The 25,869-nt window shown below is 34.0% G+C and overlaps 1 protein-coding gene across 4 annotated transcripts in view; it reads right to left on the bottom strand.

The window, feature by feature from the left end:
* Positions 1-25,423, bottom strand: part of Unc-115a (actin binding LIM protein Uncoordinated 115a) — a 211,033-nt gene extending 185,610 nt beyond the window's left edge. Inside the window, exon 1 of one of the 4 annotated variants that reach the window (XM_088272509.1) lies at positions 25,157-25,423. In XM_088272509.1, coding sequence (XP_088128635.1) covers positions 25,157-25,160 — 4 coding nt within the window. In that variant the 5' untranslated portion in view covers positions 25,161-25,423. The remainder of the gene's footprint in view (positions 1-25,156) is intronic. The other 3 variants (XM_088272510.1, XM_088272512.1, XM_088272511.1) reach the window with 3 other exon arrangements.
* Between the last annotated feature and the right edge of the window lie 446 nt (positions 25,424-25,869).

Below are 25,869 nucleotides of genomic sequence, written 5' to 3'. Positions count from 1 at the left end.
TGTTAAAAATAAATTATCTGGTCAAATTATAAGCTTAAATAATAAAAATTAAAATGATATTTTCTGGCGTTTCTCATGTGTGTGATTATAATCCAGGATTCGGACCTCACATACTAATATAAGAGTTTCTGCTCAATAAAAAAAACTACTTTTCACCTCACCAATAGATGCCTCTAGTGAAGTTCTAGTGATTCAAGAATAATGTTTCAAAATTGGTTCATTTATATATTTAGAATTTCCAATAATTTGAGTAGTGTGGTTGTCAATAATGAGTAGAATTGGTGAATGTTACACGTGTGTAAAGTGATCACATAAACCAGCCTATGACGGTCGTCAGCCCCGTAAATGCCCAGACTTCCATATCCTTCATCATCTTTGATAAGATGTAAAAAATTAAAAGTTATTTTTGTTCGAAATACCTGTTTACAAATCTGAGTTTTCTTTAGTTTTCATTTATTGATATTTTCCTTTTTTCGACATCTAAACATAGATGAAGACGCAGTTTTATTTCAATCATAAATAAAATTATCCCCTCGGATTACCACAGGGTCCAATCATGACTATTTTGTAGACTGGGCATCCAACCTCGGAGTTATTCCACGGTTTTACTACACCTTTCCTTACACAGGTCTTGCGGTCATATTTCTTCCACGTCTCTTAGTGCATGTTGGTCTTCGTGTCGACCAAAAATCGCATGTGTTAAACATTTTATTTATTGTTTCGGCATTAACTTTGTGGTAAGACATGTTACAATTATTAAAGAAAACACTTCGTTTTTTACCACTTGAGTTTTATTATAGACTACATGTTTCAGAAGTTAAACTTCCATCATTCAGGTCTGTATAGTAACTAAAATATAAAATATAAAATTGTTTTCTATAAATAAGGAGAGGGGAAAGTAAGGGGAAGGGGTTAGTCAAGGGACGGAGTTTAAAAACAAAGGAAAAATGGAAAAAAAAGGAAAAATGGAAAGCAATTTATATTTTATATAAATTGCTAAGCAGAACAATTTTATATTTTATATTTTAGTTACTATACAGACCTGAATGATGGAAGTTTAACTTCTGAAACATGTAGTCTATAATAAAACTCAAGTGGTAAAAAACGAAGTGTTTTCTTTAATAATTGTTAAACATTTTGTGTAGTTTTAAGTGTGTAAATGGTGCTATGGTGGTGAAGGGTGGTATTGTTTGCATGCTGTAGTAGTGATTGTCCTGACGAAGAGACGGGTAAGTCTCGAAACCGGTAGACATAAAAATCTCGGTGAGTGGTTATTTACTAATATTAATAACATTTTTGTAAAAAAATAAATAAATATATTTGTGAATCATAAGTAGAATGATGAATGTTACAGTATTAATGGCAGGTTGTATGCCCTGCAAATGCTCGGACTTCCATATTCCCCCTCAATAGACTTCATGATCAATGTTGAGATATGAATAAAAATCTTGGCAACATTGTTATTATATATCGCTCACTCCTTTCAAGAACGTCATAAATCAAAAAACTTGATTTTTCAGGAGAACGTTTTTAAAGTTAAAAAATATAATACAATGGATTAAAAATAAATATCAAGTCACTTATTGATCTTTTTACTGTGCAACAGACATTTTTAGGTAAAACCTGAAGGTTTTTTCTCCATTTGAAAAATATTAAGTTTATTTAAAAAAATTATTAAACAATACCTTTTCTTAAAAATGCAAAAACAACACTTTCTGCCCTGTAGCGGGTAAATATTCAGTTAAAAATATGCCGCTTTTGCTGGGATATAGTACATTTTTTGGGCATTCCGAAAACATGCACAACTCAAAATTAACGATTTTTGATATATGACGTTCTTGAAAGGAGTGAGCGATATCTGACCAACGTCACATACTAGTAATTAATGTGTTGTGATATTCAAGTATCTGTTCCTAACACATTATTCATAACGGTAGTTAGCATCTTCATTATAATGAGACTAATTACCTGCGCTATTGTCAATACAATCTATCATATACCGACTTCTGTGTGCGAGTGTGTTTGTGTGCGTATGTGTGTGTCTGGAATGACATTGGGCGAACACACACTACCATGAGAACCGACACCTTTACACGGTCATTGCGAACATCTGTAAAGATATCGATAAGTCTGACGTCATGTCAGCTGGCCCTTCGAAGGTTGAACGTGTTGCTAGATCGTCATTCTAGGTGACATTTATGTGTGTGTTTGGATAGCCAGATTGCTACACGCGTGTCCAGAAATCTAGCAATAAAATATGCGTGGGGTGGCGGTGTCTAAACGTCAAGACCAGTGATTCCCAAAGTGGTCTATATCGACCCCCAGGGGTCTATGAAAACTTGCAAGGGGTCTATGTTTTAATTTGAATTTAAAATATAAATGTATAAAACCTAACATGTGTGGTTCAAAGTGAGTAACACTACATATACCGGCTGTCAAAAATACATTTGAAGTTAATGAATTTGATAAAAATCAATATCAGGTAAGGCAAGGGGTCTACGAGATAAAAGAGTTTGGGAACCTCTGGTCAAGACTAAATATCAGATGCGAACTCGAAACTTAACATATTCAAAAAGTTTTCGTGGTGATTTGGTTATCCTGTGTCAAAAAAATACCCCAGGAAAACGCAGACAGTCGATGCCCACGTTTCTTTTTAGATCAGTGTTTCTCAACCTTTTTTGGCTAGAGTACCACTTGGTAGTACATCACGCTTAATGATCAATTTCATGATGCGTTATTATTGGCTAATGAATTAATATGAAAAATCACAAGACTATCGGTATCTATATATCTAAGCTTTAATTCTCTGTGCACGCCACTGGTTCTCAGAGGTCAGGAATGTTCTCGTTCTTGTCAAATAGATCATTCTCGTGATGTGTTATTATTGGCTAATAAATTTATATCACAAGACTATCGGTAACATTCTTATTGAAATCTGTAGAGAAGAAAGGGAGATATGAAGGTTTAAACTTTAGATATTTTAATAAAACGAAAAACGGGCACCGCTTTACGTCATCAAATTTTACGTCATCGGGTGTGTTATGGGGCGTATCCCTTTATTTATCTGATTAAAAGAGCTGTAATAGTAGTAGTGTGGATTCGTTTCTATGACGTCATTCGTTACCAACTTACGAAAACAGCGTTTTTACGAAGGCGAATTTTGCAAAAGAAAACTTTTCTGTGCACGAATTTTAAATAATAAAAAAATAAAATAAGTTGTGGTGGCCGGTATGCCGATGGGTTAAGATTCGCAAAGAAGCGGACAGACGGGCGACATCTCTACGAATAATATCCGTGTCTAATTCATAGCGTGCGTGAGAAGAAATTCTATATCACTCATACTCACACACGTCAGGCGTCCTGCAAATTTTGTATGGGAATTAGCATTGAAAAATGAATTTGCGAATATCATTATAATGTAATTTGCATACGTACATCACGATAATACGTGAACTTAGCGATACATCTGATACGAGAGTCAAGTTCGCACGACTTCTCGGTTACATAATACATAAATGCGGAAGAGGTAATATAACATACGGAGGTATAACAATCTCACAGACCCATAATCTGATTCACATCTGAATGGGAATGGAGATATTAAACCTAGATAACTAAACATTCGTCCACGCGACGACGCCCTTCTCCGAATAAGTCAAGTGCACTTACTTCCCTGCACCCCGCACCCGCCAGGCTTTGTTTACGGAATAGTGATTTATTATTAAATGTCTCTTACATTCATTCCTAATAAACCAAACTTAAGTGTCATGTAACCAGTTACTATTTTTAATAAATACTTTTGATAATTTTCACGTTTTAAATTGCGTAGTCCGCCTGGCGAATGTTTAGTTACCACGTATCTACAAATATAGTTTAGTTATCTAAGGTTAAAGTAAAAAAATATCAGGAAGGATAGACCATAAAAAAACTCGAATAAAAAACCGAGTAATTTAGTAAAAAATTCATCAATATTGAACGATGAGAAATGCGAGAACTAGAATAAAATAACAACAACGCACTAAATTTGGCGAGCGTGCCTTTGCTGTTGCAGGACCAACGGCTTGGAATGCTCTTCCACCAATGGTTAGAAATAGTGAGAGTGAGATGATCTTTAGAAAAATACTAAAAACACATTTGTTTGCTAAATCATTTCCACCATAATATTTACCCCAATTCATTCACAGTGAAGCGCCCTTAAGGTATTATTTTACGAAAATGGCGCTTTATAAGTTTTCCAAATTTATAATAATTATTATAATGTTATTTTTTCCACATGAATTTTATTTGACCAGCAACCGGGTTCCGTCGTAACCGACGTCATCAGTATTGCTAAATATTAATATTTTCCAACCAACCAAAAACAGACTAGTGATATTGATCAAAACGTTTGATACCATATATAGCTGTTTGCAATCAGAGGGTAGATAGTGCTTGAACATTAAAAAAAACATAAATTACAAATTAAAAACATAAATTACAAAATATGATAATAAGGAGGGCAAAGGAAAAAGGGAGTTTAGGGAAGCAGGTAGAGGAAAAACTAAGGGAGGAGGTTTGATGGACAGTTAAGATTCTAATCATAAATAGTAATGTCTAAGACGTTTCTTAAAAGTTATTAGAGAATTGCATTTTTTACAAGGAGAGGTAATTCATTCCATAGTGCGGCCGCTTGGACAGAGAAGGAATTACTGAAGAATGATGTGTTGTGGCGAGGAATGGAAAGTGTCCTTTCGCCAATGCGAACGCGTCTACACAATCGCGCCCCTGGACGTATGTTAAGTCGTACATGTATTCTCGACAGCAAAAAACACGGGTGTCATATTACATTGCCAATTTCACACTGCCGGTATTATTCCTACGACCAAGGCTGCTTATAACTATAAAACAGGAACAATTCGGCAGCAAAGAGCGCAAAGGAGTCGCAGTCATAAATCTGTTACGGCTTCCCTGTCAAAATTCAAAGCGAGAAAGAATAATTGGCCGAGGCAAGCGCTTCAAATGAAAAGAAGATTTTCAAGTGAAATGGACCAGGTCTTGATATACGACGACCGGTTGTTAGTTATAATTGAACCGTCATGAGGTGGTGCCGCTATTAAAAATGCTCCGTAAGTGTGCGTTATTTATTGCTAAATGGTTTTATATAATATGAAAAGGGCGAACCAATGGATTGGTTGGACATAAGTATATCAATTTATGAAACCCGAGTTATAAAGAAAGTGTGCAGGATTCATAAACTTTTTTTTCATGGGAGTTGCATTTATTACTGCCCAACATCTTGGCCATAATAAATGCAGCTGCAGCACAAGAAGACTGAGAAGACCGAGAAGAAGGCGCAATAATACAGCGGCTCCACTTTTTTCCCTTCAGACTCAGCCGATTAACGACGTTTTTCTTTAAAAAAAATTGTTGATCTATCATTATAATTTCCATAATACAATCCATATCTGTATAAGCGCTCTTGAGGTAGTATTTTACGAAAATGGCGCTATATGAATCATCTAATATTATTATTTTCATTATTATTAGATTGCATATGTACAAGGCTTAGAGATCAAATTATGTAGTGGATTTTTGTTTCTTCTAGCTTAAAACATGCTTTATTTTAATCTGTGTTGGGAACAGGAAGGAAAAACTGGTGTGGGCCTATCAGGAACTTCTCAGCATTTGCTCATTGCTGGGAGAAAACCAAGTAAAACTCCTCAGGAGAAGCCGGACTGTTGACTGTCGTCAGCAGACCTTCCGTTCCAGTAGAACAGGGTTCGGCATTTTGTGTCCTAGCTTGGTTTATGGTACCAATGCTGTCCACTAGTTTTATCATGTATGATACCACCTCTCGCGAGAGCTCTTTATGAACTAACAGGGATCCGATGTCGGATAGGTCCTCACAAAGGTTCCTGCAACGCGCCTCCAGTTATCTTTAAAAGGATTATCTTTCAAATCCTGTTATCTTTAAAAGGATTTATAAATAAAAATTAAAATAAATAAACGAGGAGATGCATGAATCTGGAAGAGACGAAGATTTTGTACAAATACAGATTGGTGTGGCGTTCTATTCTCTTGCCTACCCTTTCAGTAAAGCGGCGTGATGGTCAGTTAGATTAAAGGTGCGCAAAAGGGACATTTTCCAAATCAAAGAAATAAATATTTATTTTGTGATGGACGTAATGAAAACATTAAAATTAACAATACAACATTTTGAGTGTGTCCAAACACTTGTTCACAAAATCTGGATTATCTCCAATTACAGGAGATAATATAATATTTTAATATTTTAATAATAATAATATATTTAATGATAATATTTTTTTATATAAAAAATAAATAAATAATAATATGAAAATTAACAATGAAATAAACAGTAACTTTTGTCTGTGGCAAGAAATATATCGATGCATATTGATTTGACAATAAGTACACCTGTCAACATTTAGTTTCACCCCTCGAATACTTTTAATAGTTGGGGTAACCTCGAATGGAGGAGAGAATCACACAACAATGCTAGAAAATATTTAATAATGAAGGCCTAATATACGATAAATTGGAACTGATTTTTTTTAAAACCCTTAAATACCGATTTTGTATTGAAAAAATAAGTTTTTCTTCGAAAAAAATATATGGTTTTGAAAAGAAAAAAGGTTAAGAGGTAAGGAGTTCATTAAAAAAAAATAAACATCACTTATTTTTGAGAAAAATCACATATCGCCCACTCCTTTCAACAACGTCATAAATCTGTAACTTGATTTTTCAGGAGATCGTTTTTAAAGTTTGAAAATATAATAAAATGTACTAAAAATAAATATCAAGCCACTTATTGAATTTTTACTATGTAACAGATCTTTTTACGTAAAATCTAAATGTTTTTTCTCCATTTGAAAAATATTTAGTATATTTAAAAAAAATAATAAAACAATACCTTTTCTGCAAAATGCATAAACAACACTTTTTGCCCTGTAGCGGGTAAATATTAAGTTAAAAATGTGCCACTTTTGCTGGGATATAGTACATTTTCTGGGCATTCCGAAAACACGCACAACTGAAAATTTACGATTTTTAATTTATGACGTTGATGAAAGAAGTGAGCGATATATAATATTCCCGATGAGTAATTTCCATTACTTATTTTGGGACATGGGATTAAGGTAAACAAGACCGAGCCACAAATAAGAGAGTAATAAATTACAAAAAAAGCACAAGGTAAAATGTAAAATATAAATATAGAACATCATAGCGGTCTTGTTAGTAATTATTTTTCGGAATTTGCAAATCACATAATAGATACTAATCACTCATTTCACTCTCATAAATTAAATTTATTATTACACCTTGTTCCATATAAAGAACAAATTATGAATTATCTCGAAAATTTAGAAATCCAAAAAAACCTAAATTCTAATAATAATTTATTAAATAATATATTGTTTCAAAATTCTTCACCTTTGCTTTCCATTTTTCTTTTGTTTTCAAACTCCGCCCCTTGACTAACCCTTTCCCTTCACTTTCCCCTCTCCTTATTTATAGAACAATTTTATATTTTATATTTTAAACATTTATATTAATTTTTATATTCTGAAACATGTAGTCTATAATAAAACTCAAGTGGTAAAAAACAAGTGTTTTCTTTAATCATTGTAAAATATAAAGGTACAGTAAATAAGCACATAAAGAAATAAGGTAAGAAGCATGTTTAAAGGAAACAACTGAGAAAATCACTAACACAAATATCTTTCTATAAAGTATTTTTTCAGTTCATTCATTTTGGCTCCCTGACTGGATACTTCAAAAATACTTCACAAATTTCTCAACTGATGATGACAGAGCGGTGTGGCGTTCAATTCTCTCTGCGCACCCCAGCGGGGAAGTGGCGTGATGGTATTTTTTAAAGTTTAATGCATTTGCACGTTTTTTAAAGTTAAAACTTTAATTCTTTGTGCACGCCACTGATTATCAGAGGTCAGAAATGTTCTAGCTCTAGTCAAATGGATCATTCTCATTATGTGTTACTTTTGGCTAATAAGTCCGCCTCCGTAGTGTAATGGTCAGCACGCTCGGCTACCGTTCTGGAGGTCCCGGGTTCGATTCCCAAGGGGGGTAAAATAAATATAAGTGATTTTTTCACTGTAATATTTATTCAATATTACCATGGACAGGTACCTGAAGCGGAGGGCTGATCACCCTTCCTTCATGTGTAAACGATCAAGATAACACTGCGTTTATATGACACAGTGCCCTATGCACCATTGGGGTGCGGATAAGGGATTTATTATTATTATATTATTTGGCTAATAAATTAAAATGAATAACAATACTATCGGTAACATTCTTCTTGAAAAGAGAAGGAAGGGAGATATGAAGGTATATTTTAATAAAACGAAAAACAGGCACCGCTATACGTCATCAAATTTCACGTCATCGGGTGTGTTATGGGGCGTATCTCTTTATGTATCTGCTTTATAAAGCTGTAATTGTAGCAGTGTGGATTCGTTTCTGTGACGTCATTCGTTACCAACTTACGAAAACAACGTTTTTACGAAGGCGAATTTTGCAAAATAAAGTGATGAATAAAAATATTGATTAAGTATATCGGCTGTAATAAACACAAAACGAGTCTTACACAATCCTTTATGGGTTGAATATGTTAAATTAGATGTTCCTCCCGAGTGATAATACCCTATTGTCGCAGAGCGTGGATTTAAGGAGCGGGGAGGGTCACCAAGTTTCGCCCTTGCACTTGATGGTACGCAGTTTGGCATTGTGCTAGTTAGGTCGGGGAAGTTGAACGATCGATTCGCGATTGTTCGATGGCGTGTCACGAGCGCCGGTCGACCAGACTGTGCAGAAATAGGGACACGAATGCAGAAATGAAAATCTTCCCCACGCTATACCACCATTAGATGAGACATTGGAGAATTTTTAAGTACCTTGACTGTAGATTTTTTTAAACCACACTTAGACTCATTTTGAAGTCGAATGTGTCTTTTGGCGTCTGCCATTCGTTCACAGCGAGGAATTGGAGAGATCGTGAGGGCTTATGTGAAATCAATACAAGGGAGACTGTTTCATTAATTATCGGGCTAGTGCGTGTCTAGAATATAATTTCGAAGCTACAATGTGATAGTATGGTTGAACATTCTTTCGTAACATAAACAATAAATATTTAAAAAAAATCATATTGAGTATTTAAATTTTTCATTTTTATTACAATTACGATTCGGTACATTCAATTGATTTTTCGATTGATTTGATTGATCGCCGACATGCGCCTGTAGCACAACATATTAAACGCCTCCAGCCGCAAATAAAACTACATATCATAGTATGAAATTGTTCACAGAAATAGTATGAAATTGGAATATTTGTGTAAATAATAAAAGCACAAATATTATTCTTTTTTTTTAAAAAAGGGAATTTTTACGTCCGAATGATATTCAATCACCCGTTATTTTGTGTATTCAATATAAAAATTACCCATTATTTTGTGTATTCGATACAAAAATAACCTGTGTTACAAAATAACCGTTATTTTGTGTATGTATTTGATATATAAATTACCCGTTATTTTGTGAATTCGATGTTAAAATTACCAGTTATTTTGTGTATTCGATATAAAAATAACCCGTTATTTTGTGTATTTGATATAAAAATTACCCGTTATTGTGTGAATTCGATATTAAAATAACCCGTTAATTTGTGTATTTGATATTAAAATTACCTGTTATTTTGTATTTCGGTAAAAAATAACCTGTTATTTTGTGTATTGGATATAAAAATAGCCCGTTATTTTGTGTATTCAATATGAAAATTGTGTATTGTGTGTTTGATATCAGTAAAATTCATTATTTCGTGTATTGTGAATCTAAATTTAGCATTGGCCCCGGGGAAATTAAACTTCTGGAAAAAATATACTGCTATCGCAAAACAAATAAACATTACCATATATAACAACGCCAGACGGAACAACCGCGTACACACATGATGTTATCTGTGCGGTTGAACCTTGACCTTTCATTTTTAGGCTACAAGTTATAATATTCAACGAAATGGGACGAACACAGTAAACTTAGCACTGTATGTGAATACATTGAAAGCTCTTCTAATCGCATTCCCGGATCCGATACAGAAGCATCTAGACCTTCTGACAGACCTCTCTTGCAGAGTAAATTTATTTTATTACTAAAATTGTCAAAAAATAATGTAAAATAAATAACTCCTAATTGGATATAATCCAGATTTGTGAACAAGTGTTTGGTCACACCCAAAACTTTGTAAAACACCCCTAACTGGCACCTAGCACAAGGTCCTAACCTAACCTGGACTATATTCGCATACTCTCATCACGCTTAAAAACATGATTTCAATTTATTTTGGCTTATAATTAACTAACTAACTAACTAACTAACTAACCATCACGCCGCTTCCCCGCAGGGGTAGGCAGAGAGAATCGAACGCCACACCACTCTGTCTTTGCAAACATTCTTTGCCTCTTCTACATTCATGCATCTCCTCATACATACCCGACGATTATTACGACTCCTGACCCGGCCGCTTTCAAGTATTGAAAAAATCACTTTTATTTATTTTATCCCCCTTGGGGGGTAAAATAAATAAAAGTGATTTTTTGACTGGACTGGTACCTGAAGCGGAGGGCTGATCACATTTCCTTCATGTGTAAACGATCAAGATAACACTGCGTTTATATGACGCAGTGCCCTATGCACCATTGGGGTGCGGATAAGGGTTTTATTTTATTATTATTAAGCTAGTAAAATATCGAATAGTCAATGATCACGTTATGTAAACAAAAACACTTGGTCACTTTCTCCTGTACGACTACGATATGTGAGTACAGCAATAAAGGTATTTTTACATCCCTTCGACCACACCCTCCGACAAGTTAGGGTAGGTAAAGTAAGCCAGTGGTGGGGGAGGGCCGGGGGCGGCGGACACAGTGGCGCCCTCGCGAGTACCAACTCACCCGATCCTCCCCTATTGTACTAGCACGCTACACACAAATATAGCGAGGTTAAAACTATTTTTAAAAATACAGTAGAAGTCAGTTATAACGTGAATTCGAATACATCGAATTCGGTCGTTTTTGCAATTATTCCTCTCCTTTCCTTCTCCTTCCTGCTAAATCTATTATTTTATATTATACCTTTTTTTTAAAAATCTCTATGTTTTTTTTAATAGTTTTATAACATAAATGTGGAATTGTTTTTTTTAACGTAACTATTTTTGTTAATGTAATGTAATGTCAGCACGCTCGGCTACTGTTCTGGAGGTCCCGGGTTCGATTCCCAAGGGGAGTAAAATAAATACAAGTGATTTTTTCACTGTAAAATTTATTTAATATTACCCTGGGCTGGTACCTGAAGCGGAGGGCTGATCACCTTTCCTTCATGCGTAAAAGATCAAGATAACACTGCGTTTATATATGATGCAGTGCCCTATGCACCATTGGGTGCGGATAAGGGTTTTTATTAATGTAATGTCTATCATTGTTAATGTAACTATTGTTTATTATATAATTTTTTTTATATGTAAGCTGTACAATTCCCGAAAAATAAAATAAAAATAAATAAAGTATTGTTTAAAAAACATATACAAGCACTGCAAGGTAAATTAAAATAGAACTTAACTAATTAACCATCACGCCGCTTCTCCGCAGGGGTAGGCAGAGAGAATCGAACGCCACACCACTCTCTTTTTGCAAACATTCTTCGCCTCTTCTACATTCATGCATCTCCTCATACATACCCGACGATTATTACGACTCCTGACCCGGCCGCTTTCAAGTATTTGACATACCTGATTGTGTCAAGCTTCTTTTTCCAACTACATTCGCCTCATAAATTTGTTTAACCGTTCTTTCTTCACTCGTACGTTCCACATGTCCAAACCATCTCAACACAACTTTCTCAATTAAATCGATAATGCTTATCTCAGCCTCACATTCTTTCCTTATTTCATCATTCGAACGTCTATCAAACATCGTTTTGCCACACATTCGTCTGAGGGATCGCATTTCGACCTTAAAAGGAAAATGCGATCTTGTCAAGTGATATTTTGGTCGACACCCAATTGAAATCTTCCTGGATCCATCCTAACTTATCGTCTTTGTAGACAGTTAGGGTCAGCTCTCTTCTTCCTCGGGTTGTAGGTCCTTCTATCATATACAACGTGACCTAGGTCATGCCTTGGAATTGTGTTATCTTTCTATAGCATCCATGATTATATAGTCTTCCACTAGATGTTTTTCGAGGAAGACCCATGGCGATCGCCTGGTTTACAATATGTACATACGTTATGAACATATTGTATGCGTTATGATAACTGAATTATCCAAAATTGAATTATTTTTCTTTTTCTTCTTCTTAAGTTTTACTCCTCCGTAGTGTCCTTGTCCGCCTCCGTAGTGTAATGGTCAGCACGCTTGGCTACCGTTCTGGAGGTCCCGGGTTCGATTCCCAGGGGGGGTCAAATAAATATGAGTGATTTTTTCACATTAATATTTATTCAATATTACCCTGGACTGGTACCTGAAGCGGAGGGCTGATCACCTTTCCATCATGTGTAAAACGATCAAGATAACTCTGCGTTTATATGACGCAGTGCCCTATGCACCATTGGGGTGCGGATAAGGGTTTTATTATAAGTTTTACTTGGTAAATACCCCTAATTATTAAAATCTATTGTGACACGTGTTTCGATGCGTTCCGCATCATTTTCAAACACCGTACCAAGTAAAACTTCAATTAAAAATTGATAGATATTACCACAAAGCGACTGCCGGACCAATTAATGAAAAAATGCATGAATTTTTTGGGTCAAAAGATTGTGAAGCCTTTAGCCATGGAATGGTAGTCACTGCTTCTTGATATGTTGGAATATCAACTGACTCCTCATATTGCTTTCAATTTGTCCACTCATTCCTTTCAGAGCGTTCAGAGGGATTGTCTGCTCTATTTGTAAAATCGTATTGGTAAAGCGTGGAATACCCAAAGCACAGAGGGTGAATAATCATCCCTTACACCCCTATCTAACTATCGCACCCCCCATACTAAGGGTAGAATATTCACCGTCTAAACGTAACATGAATTAAGAAATAATACTGAAATGCGTGCGACTGGTAACAAGAATCGATAATTAATAGGTAATAATTCGAAACAGCTAAGACAAACCATAAGGGGAGCATTCACTTTTTATTTATATAGTGTATCAGGTTGTGGTCCCGTGGTTAGTGTCGCGGACTCTTAAGTCAGAGTTTCTCGGTTCGAACCCACTTTACCACAATTTGATACCTGTTTCTAATAATGAGCCGCTTAGGCTCACAGAAATAGTATGAAATTGAAATATTTGTGTAAATAATAAAAACACAAATGTTTCTCTTTTCTTTTTTAATAAAAATTAATCATATTTTGCTTCAAGGTTAACTTGCAAAATCTAGCGCTAAGGACCTTTGTGTTGACACAGTCGGGAAAGAAGGGCAAATAAAGCAATGGATGGAAGAAAAGGGTTGATGGAAGAAAAGGGTTGATGAAATAGGAGAGTATCCTCTTTGGAGTATTCTTAAATATAAATAAATCAGCAAAAACCAGCATTAAAGACCAAGGCACTATTGGAAAACGAAGAAAGCCAAAATAAGCACTAGATAGAATAAATACAGTGAAGGGTTCATTGACCACTGTGCAGTATCCAAAAATATCATAAAATCAGAGAGAACTAGCAAAATATAGCATTAATGACTTTTGGCACTGTCCAGAAACCAAGAAGGCCAAAATCAGCAATAGGTAGACTAAAAACAGTGAAGAATTCATTGGCCACTGTGCAGTATCCAAAAATATCATAAAATTAGAGCGAACTAGCAAAATATAGCATTAATTACTTTTGGCACCGTCCAGAAACCAAGGAGGCCAAAATCAGCAATAGATAGACTACAAACAGTGTAGAGCTCATTGACCACTGAGCAGTATCCAAAAATATCATAAAATCAGAGCAAACTAGCAAAATAATAGCATTAATGACTTTTAGCAATGTTGAGAAAGGAAGAAAGACTAAATCAGCAATGGACAGAATAAAGACAGTGAAGGGTTTAGAGACCATTGAAGAGTATCCTAGAATATCAGGAAATCAGAGCGAACTAGCAAAATCTTGCATTAATGACTTTTAGCACTGTTGAGAAAGGAAGAAAGCCAAATCAACAGCACACAGAATAAGGACAGTGAATGGTTCAGAGACTATTGAAGAGTATTCAAGAATATCAGGAAACCAGATCAAAGTTGCAAAAATAATCATTAAAGTACCTTTGGCACCGATGAGAAAGGGAAAGAGCCAAATCAGACAAAATACAGCGAAGGGATTTCAGAAAATCAAAGCCAACTTGCAAAATCCGTCATGCGACACCTGTGAAAAGTGGCCAACCTTAGCCGGAATCCGATCCGCGTCCGACAGGTTGCAGTAAATCGATCTGCCGGCGGTAACACGACACCCAACATGAAATACGGTAATGGTCATCGCCGATTATCTCACCGTACTGACTGCCGGCGCTGGGAATGTCGCGTGGTCGCTGGAGCATACTCGGAAATAAGGTCGTAGTGGGAGCGGCGCTTTAAAAAATTACGCATGCGAGAAATTTGTACCTACAAATTTTAAATCTTTATTCACAGCGTTTTGGGTGAGTCAAAATAATTATTTTTTAACATCTCATCAAAGATGAAGAAGAATATGGAAGTCTGGGCATTTACGGGGCTGACGACCGTCATAGGCTGGTTTAAGTGATTACTTTACACACGTGTAACATTCACCAATTCTACCCATTATTGACAACCACACTACTCAAATTCTTGGAAGTTCTATATATATGAACCAATTTAGAAACCTTGTTCTTGAATCACTAGAACTTCACTAGAGACATCTATTGGTGAGATGTAAAGAAGCTTTTTATTAAGCAGAAACTCTTATATTAGTATGTGAGGTCCGAATCCTGGATTATAATCACACATGAGAAACGCCAGAAAATACCATTTTCATTTTTATTATTTAAGCTTATAATTGTTAAATAATTGTTTTAAAAAATCTGGGTTTCTCCACTTTTTTGACATCTTGTCATAAATGAAGAACAATACGGAAGTCTGGGTATTTACAAGGCTTAAGACCTATCCAAGGCTGGTTAAGTGATCACTTCACACACGTGTAACATTCACTATTATCTACCAGTAAAAATAAAGAAATTAGTACAAATTTATATCCTGTCCAAATACCTGGCAGTTATTTTACATTCTATTGACATCTCAACAAAGATGAAGAAGAATATGGAAGTCCGGATATTTACATGGTAAATACCCATAATAAAAATCTATGAAATAACAATCCAATTGAAATCGTTAAATGAGAGCAGCTATCAAGAACGACGCTGCCCGCCATGAGCACTGTTTACACTCCTGATACTCGCAGTTCCATAGATTTTTAAAAGCATGTTCATTGCTTCACAAGTATCGCGAAATAAAACGTCATGGCGGACAGCATGCTTCTTGACACTGCTGGGACCTGCTCGGCGGTCCAAACTCAAAACGCAGTAAGGGACATTTTTTTGTAGTACGTTTTTTTGCATTTTGAAAATGCAAAAAAAACGTACTACAAAAAAAATGTCTCTTACTGTGTTTTATGTTTGGGCAGCCGTGCTGTCCCATAAATTAAAAATATATTTTTATTGCTTCACAAAAAATGAATTGTGTATTGTGAAATGAAACATATTAGAAATTGCTTTCTTTTCCATTAAATCAGACTAAGTATGAATGAGTCGGGCATAAGGACAAATGCCAAAGTTGACACGATTGCAAAAAAAATATAGCCAATTACTTTTTAAAAATACAGAAGTAATATTACTTTATTTTGTCCCCATTAACACCTAAAGCCCGATGCCCTCAAACAAAACGCGCCCAGCGGTGGTGGGTCTGATCGGACCCAGTACAGAAATCGCCTTTTAGGCGTTTTTTGTCGGGTTTTTATATTTTATATATTAATCAAAATAGGCTACATAGCAATAGGATAATGTGTCATAAGTTTTGTATGAGAATTTTCAAGTTTTTGATAGTTTTGAATTTAAATTATCCAAGCGCTTCATTTTACATGCGAACTCGACCGAGCGCAGCTGCTAACTACCACCGCGTAGCATGTCGCATCCGCGTGAGGCATGATCGGCATGAAGCAGTGCTTGTAAACATATTTATTTTTACTGAATTCAAATAATTTGTGTTTTTAATTTTTTAACTATATTTTAAGTCAACATCATAAAAGATAGAATTTTTAACTTTTATTTGTTATCTTCAAATATAAAACGTGGCGGTTAGCTCCAAAAACCACAAAATGATTCTGGGATTTTGACTTGAGTTCATAATTCAAGATAAATTTTTGTCCATAATGCAATTAAAATTTATTTTAAATACAGTGAAAATGGTAAATTTTTCATTGAAAAATATAAACAGAATTGCCCAAAATGGTGTAAATATTCATTTAATGTTCGCCATTTCTTACGTAGATTTGCGGGTCTTAGAAATTATGAATATAATTTTGTACGGTACTAAATAAAACTAATTTTTGGGTATAAATTATTTTTATATAAGAGTTCGTTAGACATAATAGGTAACAAATTTAATTTTAATATTGACAAGTAAATTATTATCAAAAAATCAGAAGACAATCGCTACTTTTCTTGTTAAAATCGATGTCTTCATCACTGACATTTCTTACAAAACCAAGTTTTCTGTTTCACTTTCAAATTCTGTATCTAAGGTTTTTGAATTCTAAATCACTGTCATCTACACTACTTTCTCACTTTTCTTTCAATTTTAGAACTGTCCAAAAGTCGTCCAATCTCGTTATGAGATATTTATTTTTTTCCTGCCATTCATTGTGGTAACGTGTCCAAAAGATTTTTTTTTAAAAACTAGAAATTGTTCAAACATAAAACAGTTTATTGTGAAGTTTTGAAGTTAGTAACTTTGTGTATGTCGGTGTTGTATATATACATAAATCTATTATATACTATATATTACCACTATTTGTGGTATTTTCTAAGTAAAACTTAAATTAAAAATGGTTAGATTTTACCAAAAAGTAACTGCCGAATCAATTTATGAAAATATTAACAACTTATGTAATAATTACACTTTTTTTAAACGTGATCCTTAGTATTTTTCATACAAGTAAACAAATAAATCAGTTTAAAACGAATGTAAAAAAAACAATATACAGAATCAATCGCCAAAGATTGACAATGTTTGCTTTTGTTTTGGGGAGTTCCAGGGCACGGCAGACGGCACACTAACACATTGATAGCGAACAACTGACCTTACTCAATATGATTTTTGATCTTTTATTTGTTCTTTTTTTAAAATAACTCATTTGAATCTGGTCCGATAATTTTCGTTTATATCTCAATTTGTAGGTAATTGTTTGAAGAACGATTACACTGAAGGAAAACGACGTAAAAAAATTACCTATTAAGTAATTAATAATTTTCCGCGATGGTGGGTCTGATCAGACCCACCATCGCAGAGGAGGTGTTAATTTCAATTATGAGAACTGGGTTAGCGGACGAGTCGATCGTTTTATTTTTCGTTTGGAATTTCAATAAAAATAAACTGGCATTTCAATTCTCACGTATGAAGAATATTTTAAAAACTAACTAACCATCACGCCGCTTCCCCCGTAAGGGTAGGCAGAGAGAATAGAATGCCGCACTAATCTGTATTTGCAAAAAAAAAAAAACGCCTCTTCCACATTCATGCATCTCCTCGTACATACCCGCCGATAATTCCGACTCCTGACCTGACCACGCCCAAGTATTTGAAATACATGATCATGCCAAGTTTTCCTCGGTTTTTCTCTGCTTCTATTACTAACTACATCCGCATCATTAATTTTTTTTCTCTTATTTCTTCATTCATTCGATTCACATGTCCAAACCATCTCAACACACCTCGTTAATGTTATCGATAATGCTTAACTCAGCCTTGCATTCTTTCCTTATATGTATCACCCTCCTAACATCTATCATACGTCGTTTTGCCGCACATTCGTCTGAGAGATCAAATTTAATTCAGTCTACTTTTATATAACTCCATGCTTCCTTCCATACATTAGGTTTGGTACCCGGTAGCAATCTAGTAGCTTTAATTTAATTATTACTAACCAACCATCACGCCGCTTCCCCGCAGGGGTAGGCAGAGATAATCGAACGCCACACCACTCTGTCTTTGCAAACATTCTTCGCCTCTTCTACATTAATGCATCTCCTCATACATACTCGACGATTATAACGACTCCTGACCCGGTCGCTTTTAAGTATTTCACATACCTGATTGTGCCAAGTTTTCCTCAGTCTTCCTCTGCTTCTTTTTCCAACTACATTCGCCTCATAAATCCGTTTTACCGTTCTTTCCTCACTCATTCGTTTCACATGTCCAAACCATCTCAACACACCTTTCTTAATTTTATCGATAATGCTTATCTCAGCTTTGCATTCCTTCCTTATTTCACTATTCGCACATCTATCATACATCGTTTTGTCGCATTCTTCTGAGAGATCGCATTTCGACTGCATTCAGTCTACTTTCATCCTTCTTTTGCCAACTCCGTGTTTCACTTCCATACATTAGAGTTGGAACCAGGACTCCGTTGTGCACGCTTGCCTTCATCATATAAATTGATATCAAAACATCAACTGAATTCATAATATTTTTTTAAAATTAAACGTTAAAGTATATGAAACTTGGAAATGAAGTTTAAAAAATACATTTTAAAGTATTTTTAAAACGTTCTAAAGATAAACTGGTCGGACCCTTTAAAATAAAACTCTTTATTTTCACACAATAAACTTTAAAAAGCATCAGATCTCTTAAGCAGCTATTTTAGAACATAATTTAAAGCACAAAAATAAATTCGTGTACTTTTTTAACAAAAACTGGTCCCAAAATACCTTTCTAAATTAAATTTTGTTTTTATTTTAAATTTGTTACACAAAAAAATTCACTCACCAAATAAAAGAAATATCATTCTAAATTCAAATTTGAAAGGCACCAGCTCTTTTGTTTTTAGTTCTTAATTTAAATTTCAAACACCAAAATAAAATCAGTCATACTCACTCACCAAATAAAATAAATATCATTCTAAATTTAAATTTAGAACTATCAACTCAAATAAAAATAAAAAAAAAACTAACTAAACACCACGCCGTTTTTCCGCAGGGGTAGCAGAGAGAATAGAACGCCACACTAATCTGTCATTTTCGCACAATCTAAGCCTCTTCCACATTCGTGCATCTTCTCTTGCATACACGCCGATTATTTCGTCTCCTGACCTGACCACTTTAATAATAATAATAATAAATAAAACCCTTATCCGCACCCCAATGGTGCATAGGGCACTGCGTCATATAAACGCAGTGTTATCTTGATCGTTTACACATGAAGGAAAGGTGATCAGCCCTCCGCTTCAGGTACCAGTCCAGGGTAATATTGAATAAACAAGAATAACTTTAAGTATTTGAAATACTTGATCATGCCAAGTTTTCTTCGGTCTTTCTCTGCTTCTATTACCAACCACATGAGCCTCATATATTTGTTAAAAAGAAGTGAACGTACATTTTTTTGCGATATACTATATATGTACTCAAATATTAAAAGTGGTTTTTGTCTTGAATTTTTACTCGTGAATTTAATGAAATAGAAAATTAAAAGTAAAACCATTCAGAATTAGGAATAGGCTTTAAAAGTTGTAAAGTCGGAGCCTTATTTGGGACACGACAAGCGGTGTTGCATAAGCAGTGATAAGCTTAAATATTCCTACAATTATGTTATATGTTTTTGCCTACAATTTGCACTCGTAAAGAGAAAACCTACTCACAAGTAAGAATAGGCTTTAAAACTTATAAACTTGAAGCATAAACAAAGTCGTGATAATCAGTGTTGCATAAGCCGTAGCCATTTCAGAGTCACTCGGACGTTAGGTAATTTAAAAAAATCAAAGCCTTACAAAGGCTGGGAAATACATCATGACGACGCAACAATTGGTGCCAAAAATGTACGGAAAAAAGAAAACTTCAAGGGCTTCGTGTTTTTCTACTTTAAACTATGAACTTTCGGAAATCCAACAGTGTGGTATTCTGTATCACATGACATATCGCTAACTCCTTTCAAGAACGTCATAAATAAATAAAAAACTTGATCTTTTAGGAGAACGTTTTTAATGTATAAAAATATAATACAATTTATTAAAAATAAATATCAAGCCACTTATTGAACTGTTTACTGTGCAACAGATCTTTTTGGGTTAAACCTGAAGGTTTTTTCTCTATTTGAAAAATAACTAGTTTATTTCAAAAAATAATTAAACAATACCTTTTGTTCAAAATGCAAAAACAACACTTTCTGCCCTGTATCGGGTACATATTAATTTTAAAATATGCCTCTTTTGCTAGGATATGGTACATTTTCTGGGCATTCCGAAAACATGCACAACTGAAAATTGACGATTTTTGATTTACGACGTTCTTGAAAGGAGTGAGCGATATGACACTCATACTTTGAAAAATAAGACAAACGTTTTTTTAAGAAAATATTATATTTAAAGCTTTTTAGCAATGAGCTATCAACCACTAGTCAAAAAAAAATCTTTTCCTCCGTTGAACCAATTTGAAATTCGCAGTTAGATGAGTGCGCGTAGAAAAGGATTGATACCTTAATGATTTTTTTTTATTATAACCCTTATCCGCACCTAATGGTGCATAGGGCACTGCATCAAACTGACGCAGTGTTATCTTGATCATTACTTACATGAAGGCAAGGTGATCACTCTTGCGCTTCAGCAACCAGTCCAGGGTAATATTAAATAAATATTACAGTGTTAAATCACTAATATTTCTTTTCACCCCCCCCTGGGAATCGAACCCGGGACCTCCAGCACGGTAGCTAAACAGCGTGTTTAGCTACTTAATGATACAAGGTTAAAATTGATATGAATTTTATATTAATATGATATCATACTCCGCGGTTGCGGTAACTTTTGTTTTCTACTAGTTTTAGATATTAATTTCATTAATTTATTTGGCAGTCACCTTGTGGTAATATATAACCTTTGTTAAGGCCCAGCATTCGTTCAGTCGCAACTTAATTTTCTCTAAATCCAGGTAACATTATACGTAATTGATTTTTTCTTAAAAAAATACTTTCGCATTGAAAAAAAAAATTTTCTTCGAAATAATCATAAAAAACTAACCATAAATAACCATCACGCCGCTTTCCCGCAGGGGTAGGCAGAGAGAATAGAGCGCCACACCACTCTGTCCTTGCAAACATTCTTCGCCTCTTCCACGTTCATGCATCTCCTCATACATACCCGCCGATTGTTACGACTCCTAACCTGACCACTTTCAAGTATTTGGCATACCTGATCGTGCCATGTTTTTCTCGGTCTTCCTCTGCTTCTTTTCCCACTAACATTCGCCTCATAAATCCGTTTTGAAATGAAAAGAGTTATTGAAAGGTAAGGGGTTAATAAAAAAATATACAATTTATTTTTCTAATAATAATAATAATAATAAAACCCTTATCCGCACCCCAATGGTGCATAGGGCACTGCGTCATATAAACGCATTGTTATCTTGATCGTTTACACATGAAGGAAAGGTGATCAGCCCTGCGCTTCAGGTACCAGCCCAGGGTAATATTGAATAAATATGACAGTGAAAAAATCACTTATGTTTATTTTACCCCCCTCGGGAATCGAACCCGGGACCTCCAGAACGGTAGCCGAGCGCGCTGACCATTACACTACGGAGGCGGACAAACACACACTGTTGAATAGTTAATAATATTTTTCTAAACACATTTATATTCTAAAAAAATATCCAATACACATTCTTTAAAGAAATCGGGCATGACCTCTCCGGAGGTCGCCCGGCGAATGGATTCTGTGTTTGGGAATATCCACTAAAGTTTTACTTGGTAAATACCACTATTTATTAAAATCTACTGTGACACGTGTTTCGATGCATTCCACATCATTTTCAAACGCGGTATTACGGTGTTTGAAAATGATGCGTAATGCACCGAATCACGTGTAACAATAGATTTTAAGAATTAGTGGTATTTACCAAGTAAACCATAAATTAAAATTTTAGATGTCACTAAATACTGAGAAAAAAAAATGTGATAAAAAGGTGGGAAAAGGGTATTTTTTTTAAATTGAAATATTTGTGTTATTATTTACAAGATAACTTCAATTTCATACTATTTCTGTGAGCCTAAGCGGCTCATTATTAGAAATAGGTATCAAATTGTGGTGAAGCGCGTTCGAACCGAGAACTCTGACTCAAAAGTCCGCGACACTAACCACGGGACCACAACCCGACACAGTGCAGTGCTCTACGCACCACCATAAATATAGAAATATAATGCTTATTAAATTTATATTGCAATTTAAAACAATGACTGTGTAAGAAATTGACCGACGTATATTGTTATGTACTTGGTCATTATTGTAAGCTTTTTCCTCCCGATTTTAGCCTTGAATACATTGTAACGTAATATCTTGAACGTGCTCATAAAATACCACGATCAAAACAGCGATATATATATATATATATATATATATATATATATATATATATATATATATATATATATATATATATACATATATATATATATATATATATATATATATATATATATATATATATATATATATACATATATATATATACATATATATATATACATATTTATATATACATATATATATATATATATATATATATATATATATATATACATATATATATATATATATATATATATATATATATATATATATATATATATATATATATATATATATATATATATATATATATATATATATATATAAAACAAAATAACTAATACGTAGTTTTTTACACAGATATTTTATTCGACTAGTCACCGGGTATCGTCGTTACCGACATCATCAGACTGGTGGGAGGATAAAGAAAATTTTATGTTATATACACAATAAGGCACGGGTTGAAGACCATGATTTTTTTCTGTCAAAATGAATTAAAATTGAACGAATTTAAGTAGTTAATTAAAATAACAATTACATACAAGCTATGGTAAAGGTTTTAAGTGTGACTTTATATGATTTTATTTTAGAAATGCATTTTTATATATAAAAAAAAAAAAAAAACAACAATGCAATCGAAAACAGTCAAATGCTGTTGTCAAGTACATAATGTCTGTAAAGTAAGCAGGAAAAGTCGGGAAGCAAGGTGTCACGAGCAAGTTTTAGTGTTGTGTGTATGTGCTGTTACGTAACAGATGGCGCTGCCATTGAAAAATGTTTTTCAAACAACAACAAAAACGTATTTTTTAAAACGAGCATAATCGAATGCAATTTCAAAGCGATCGTAGAATTACGTACTGATTTGAGATGTAGGCAAATAAACAAAAACAATTTTATTTATGTAAGGTACCATAATCTAATATATATCGCTCACTCCTTTCAACAACGTCATATATCAAAAACCGAAAATTTTCAGTTGTGCATTTTCGTTATGCCCAGAAAATGTATTATATCCCAGCAAAAGCGGCATATTTTTAACTTAATATTTACCCGCTACAGGGCAGAAAGTGTTGTTTTTGCATTTTGAAGAAAAGGTATTGTTTAATTATTTTTTAAAATATATTAAATATTTTTCAAATGGAAAAAAACCTTCAGGTGTTACCTAAAAAGATGTGTTGCACAGTAAAAAGTTCAATAAGTGGCTTGATATTTATTTTTTATACATTCATTATATTCTTAAACTTTGAAAAATCAAGTTTTTTGATATATGACGTTGTTGTTGAAAGGAGTGAGCGATATTATTACTACAATCTAACGTTAATATTTTTTTATTATATTTTCATGCCACAATAATAATAACTCTATTACAGTAATTAAAAATTCATTAATTTCAATTTATACTTCGTATTTTCTAGCATCTTTTACATTTATAACCCTCAAATATAAAAATTAAACAATATTGTGAAATAATTTTTTCAATGTTGAAAAACCATGACCATGTTCAATTAATGTTAAATTCACCCTTTACTTCATTTTCTTTAATTTTATAAAGTATAAGGACCATTATTTTATTTATTATTTCGGCATTCACTTTGTGGCAAGACATGATGAAATTTTAAAAGAAAAACACTTGTTTTTTACCGCTTGAGTTATATTTATTTTATTATAACGACTAGTTTCGGAAGCTATGCTTCCATCCAAGTTTTTATTTAGAACGGAAGATGGAAGCAAAGCTTCAGAAACTAGTCGTTATAATATAATAAACTCAAGTGATAAAAAAACAAGCGATTTTCGTTTATAATAAGGACCATTAGTTAATTGCTGATTAAATTAGTAGATTTTAGAGGTTTATGGTTGACAAAAAAAACATTTTTTGAAAGATTGATGTTGGGTATAACGTAAATCACGTCATACGTGAGGTAATAATACAAAACTTTGTTATTTTTCCGTACCCTACATAGTAAATAATTGATAGGAATTTTAACAAATATATAATTAGAATGTTTCGTTTTAAAATAGACCGAGATAAGTCCCAGTGAATTGTACTGATGATCGCTTATCTTAGTCGACGAAAATTTAAGTCAAATACTTAAAGTAATATATAAGCAAATATATTCAGGTGTTTTAAAGGTCCCCCAGCCATTAGGCAAACAATAATCTGTAATTTCATACATTACCTAAGCATTTTCAATTTTAAAGCACCTGCGTGTAAAGGCCAAAGTATTTGCCACGCAAATAAAAATTAGCAACCGCGAATAACGTCTTCGGACCGCCGATATTGCGGAAAAGTATTATGATAATGTTAATAAGATATTAGGAATGAAATTGACGATTTTATTAAATTTCGGATCACGTACGGGGAACTTGTGACTCACGCTGCGAGCAGCGCGTTTTATTATACTGAAAAAATCAATAATTATGACATAAATTAGACGGAAAATCGTAACAAGCTCACGCACACTATAGTAAATGATGTTAAAATACTATATTTATAAGAAAACTGAAGGAAATGTATCGAATTCACTAGGAAAACAGCGACGCCGGTAAAAACACTTACCCATATTTCCTAATGGTTTCAAGCGGTGCTGTAATCAGGAACGCGAAGACTCGAAGCACATCACCTTCTCACCATATTATATTATTTGTTTGATAGCACAATTAGTACACCTTATCACGAGAACACGCGACGGTTGTCACCTAACAGCTAGCGAACGATCTGTCTTGATAAATAGAAAAAATATATGGGCTCGCCCATACTTGTTTGCACAAATCATCAATAGATGCTGCGGCCAAACGTCAGTGTCGGCGGTTGACAGAAAACAATAACGGAGGACGCAGGGCGACATCTTTGGGGTGTAATTTGTAACAAAACTTTTCCAGGAATGCCAATAGAGAGATATTTCATTGTAAAGAGGTGCTTACACAGAAGTAAAACAATACAACCCCGGTTTTCTAACATAAACAAATTCTTCTTTTTGTAACCTTCATTTGTACCCAATGGTGCATAGGGCACTGAAATCTTGATTATGAATTAAATTAACGTGTATAATTAAAAATCGCAAGGTGCCAAGGTTTAAAAAAAATTAAATTGCACAAAAACAATGTATATGTAACCTTGCATCTTTTGTAAATCGAACCCGGAACTCCAGCTAGTTAGTGCAATTACCACTACACTAAGAAGGCGGACGTACATATTAGCAAAGTGTAACTCACACCATCTAGCACGAGTGTGCAACTCCGAGTACCTCATCGATTACTACTGCTCTCCTT

This window comes from Brachycentrus maculatus, unplaced genomic scaffold (genome assembly GCF_059751285.1).
Source record: "Brachycentrus maculatus isolate JH-2025_06_01 unplaced genomic scaffold, ASM5975128v1 h1tg000503l, whole genome shotgun sequence".
In the NCBI taxonomy this organism is placed as follows: domain Eukaryota; kingdom Metazoa; phylum Arthropoda; class Insecta; order Trichoptera; family Brachycentridae; genus Brachycentrus; species Brachycentrus maculatus.
The sequence above is the reverse complement of the archived record's forward strand: the minus strand, read 5'-3'. Positions and strand labels throughout refer to the sequence as shown.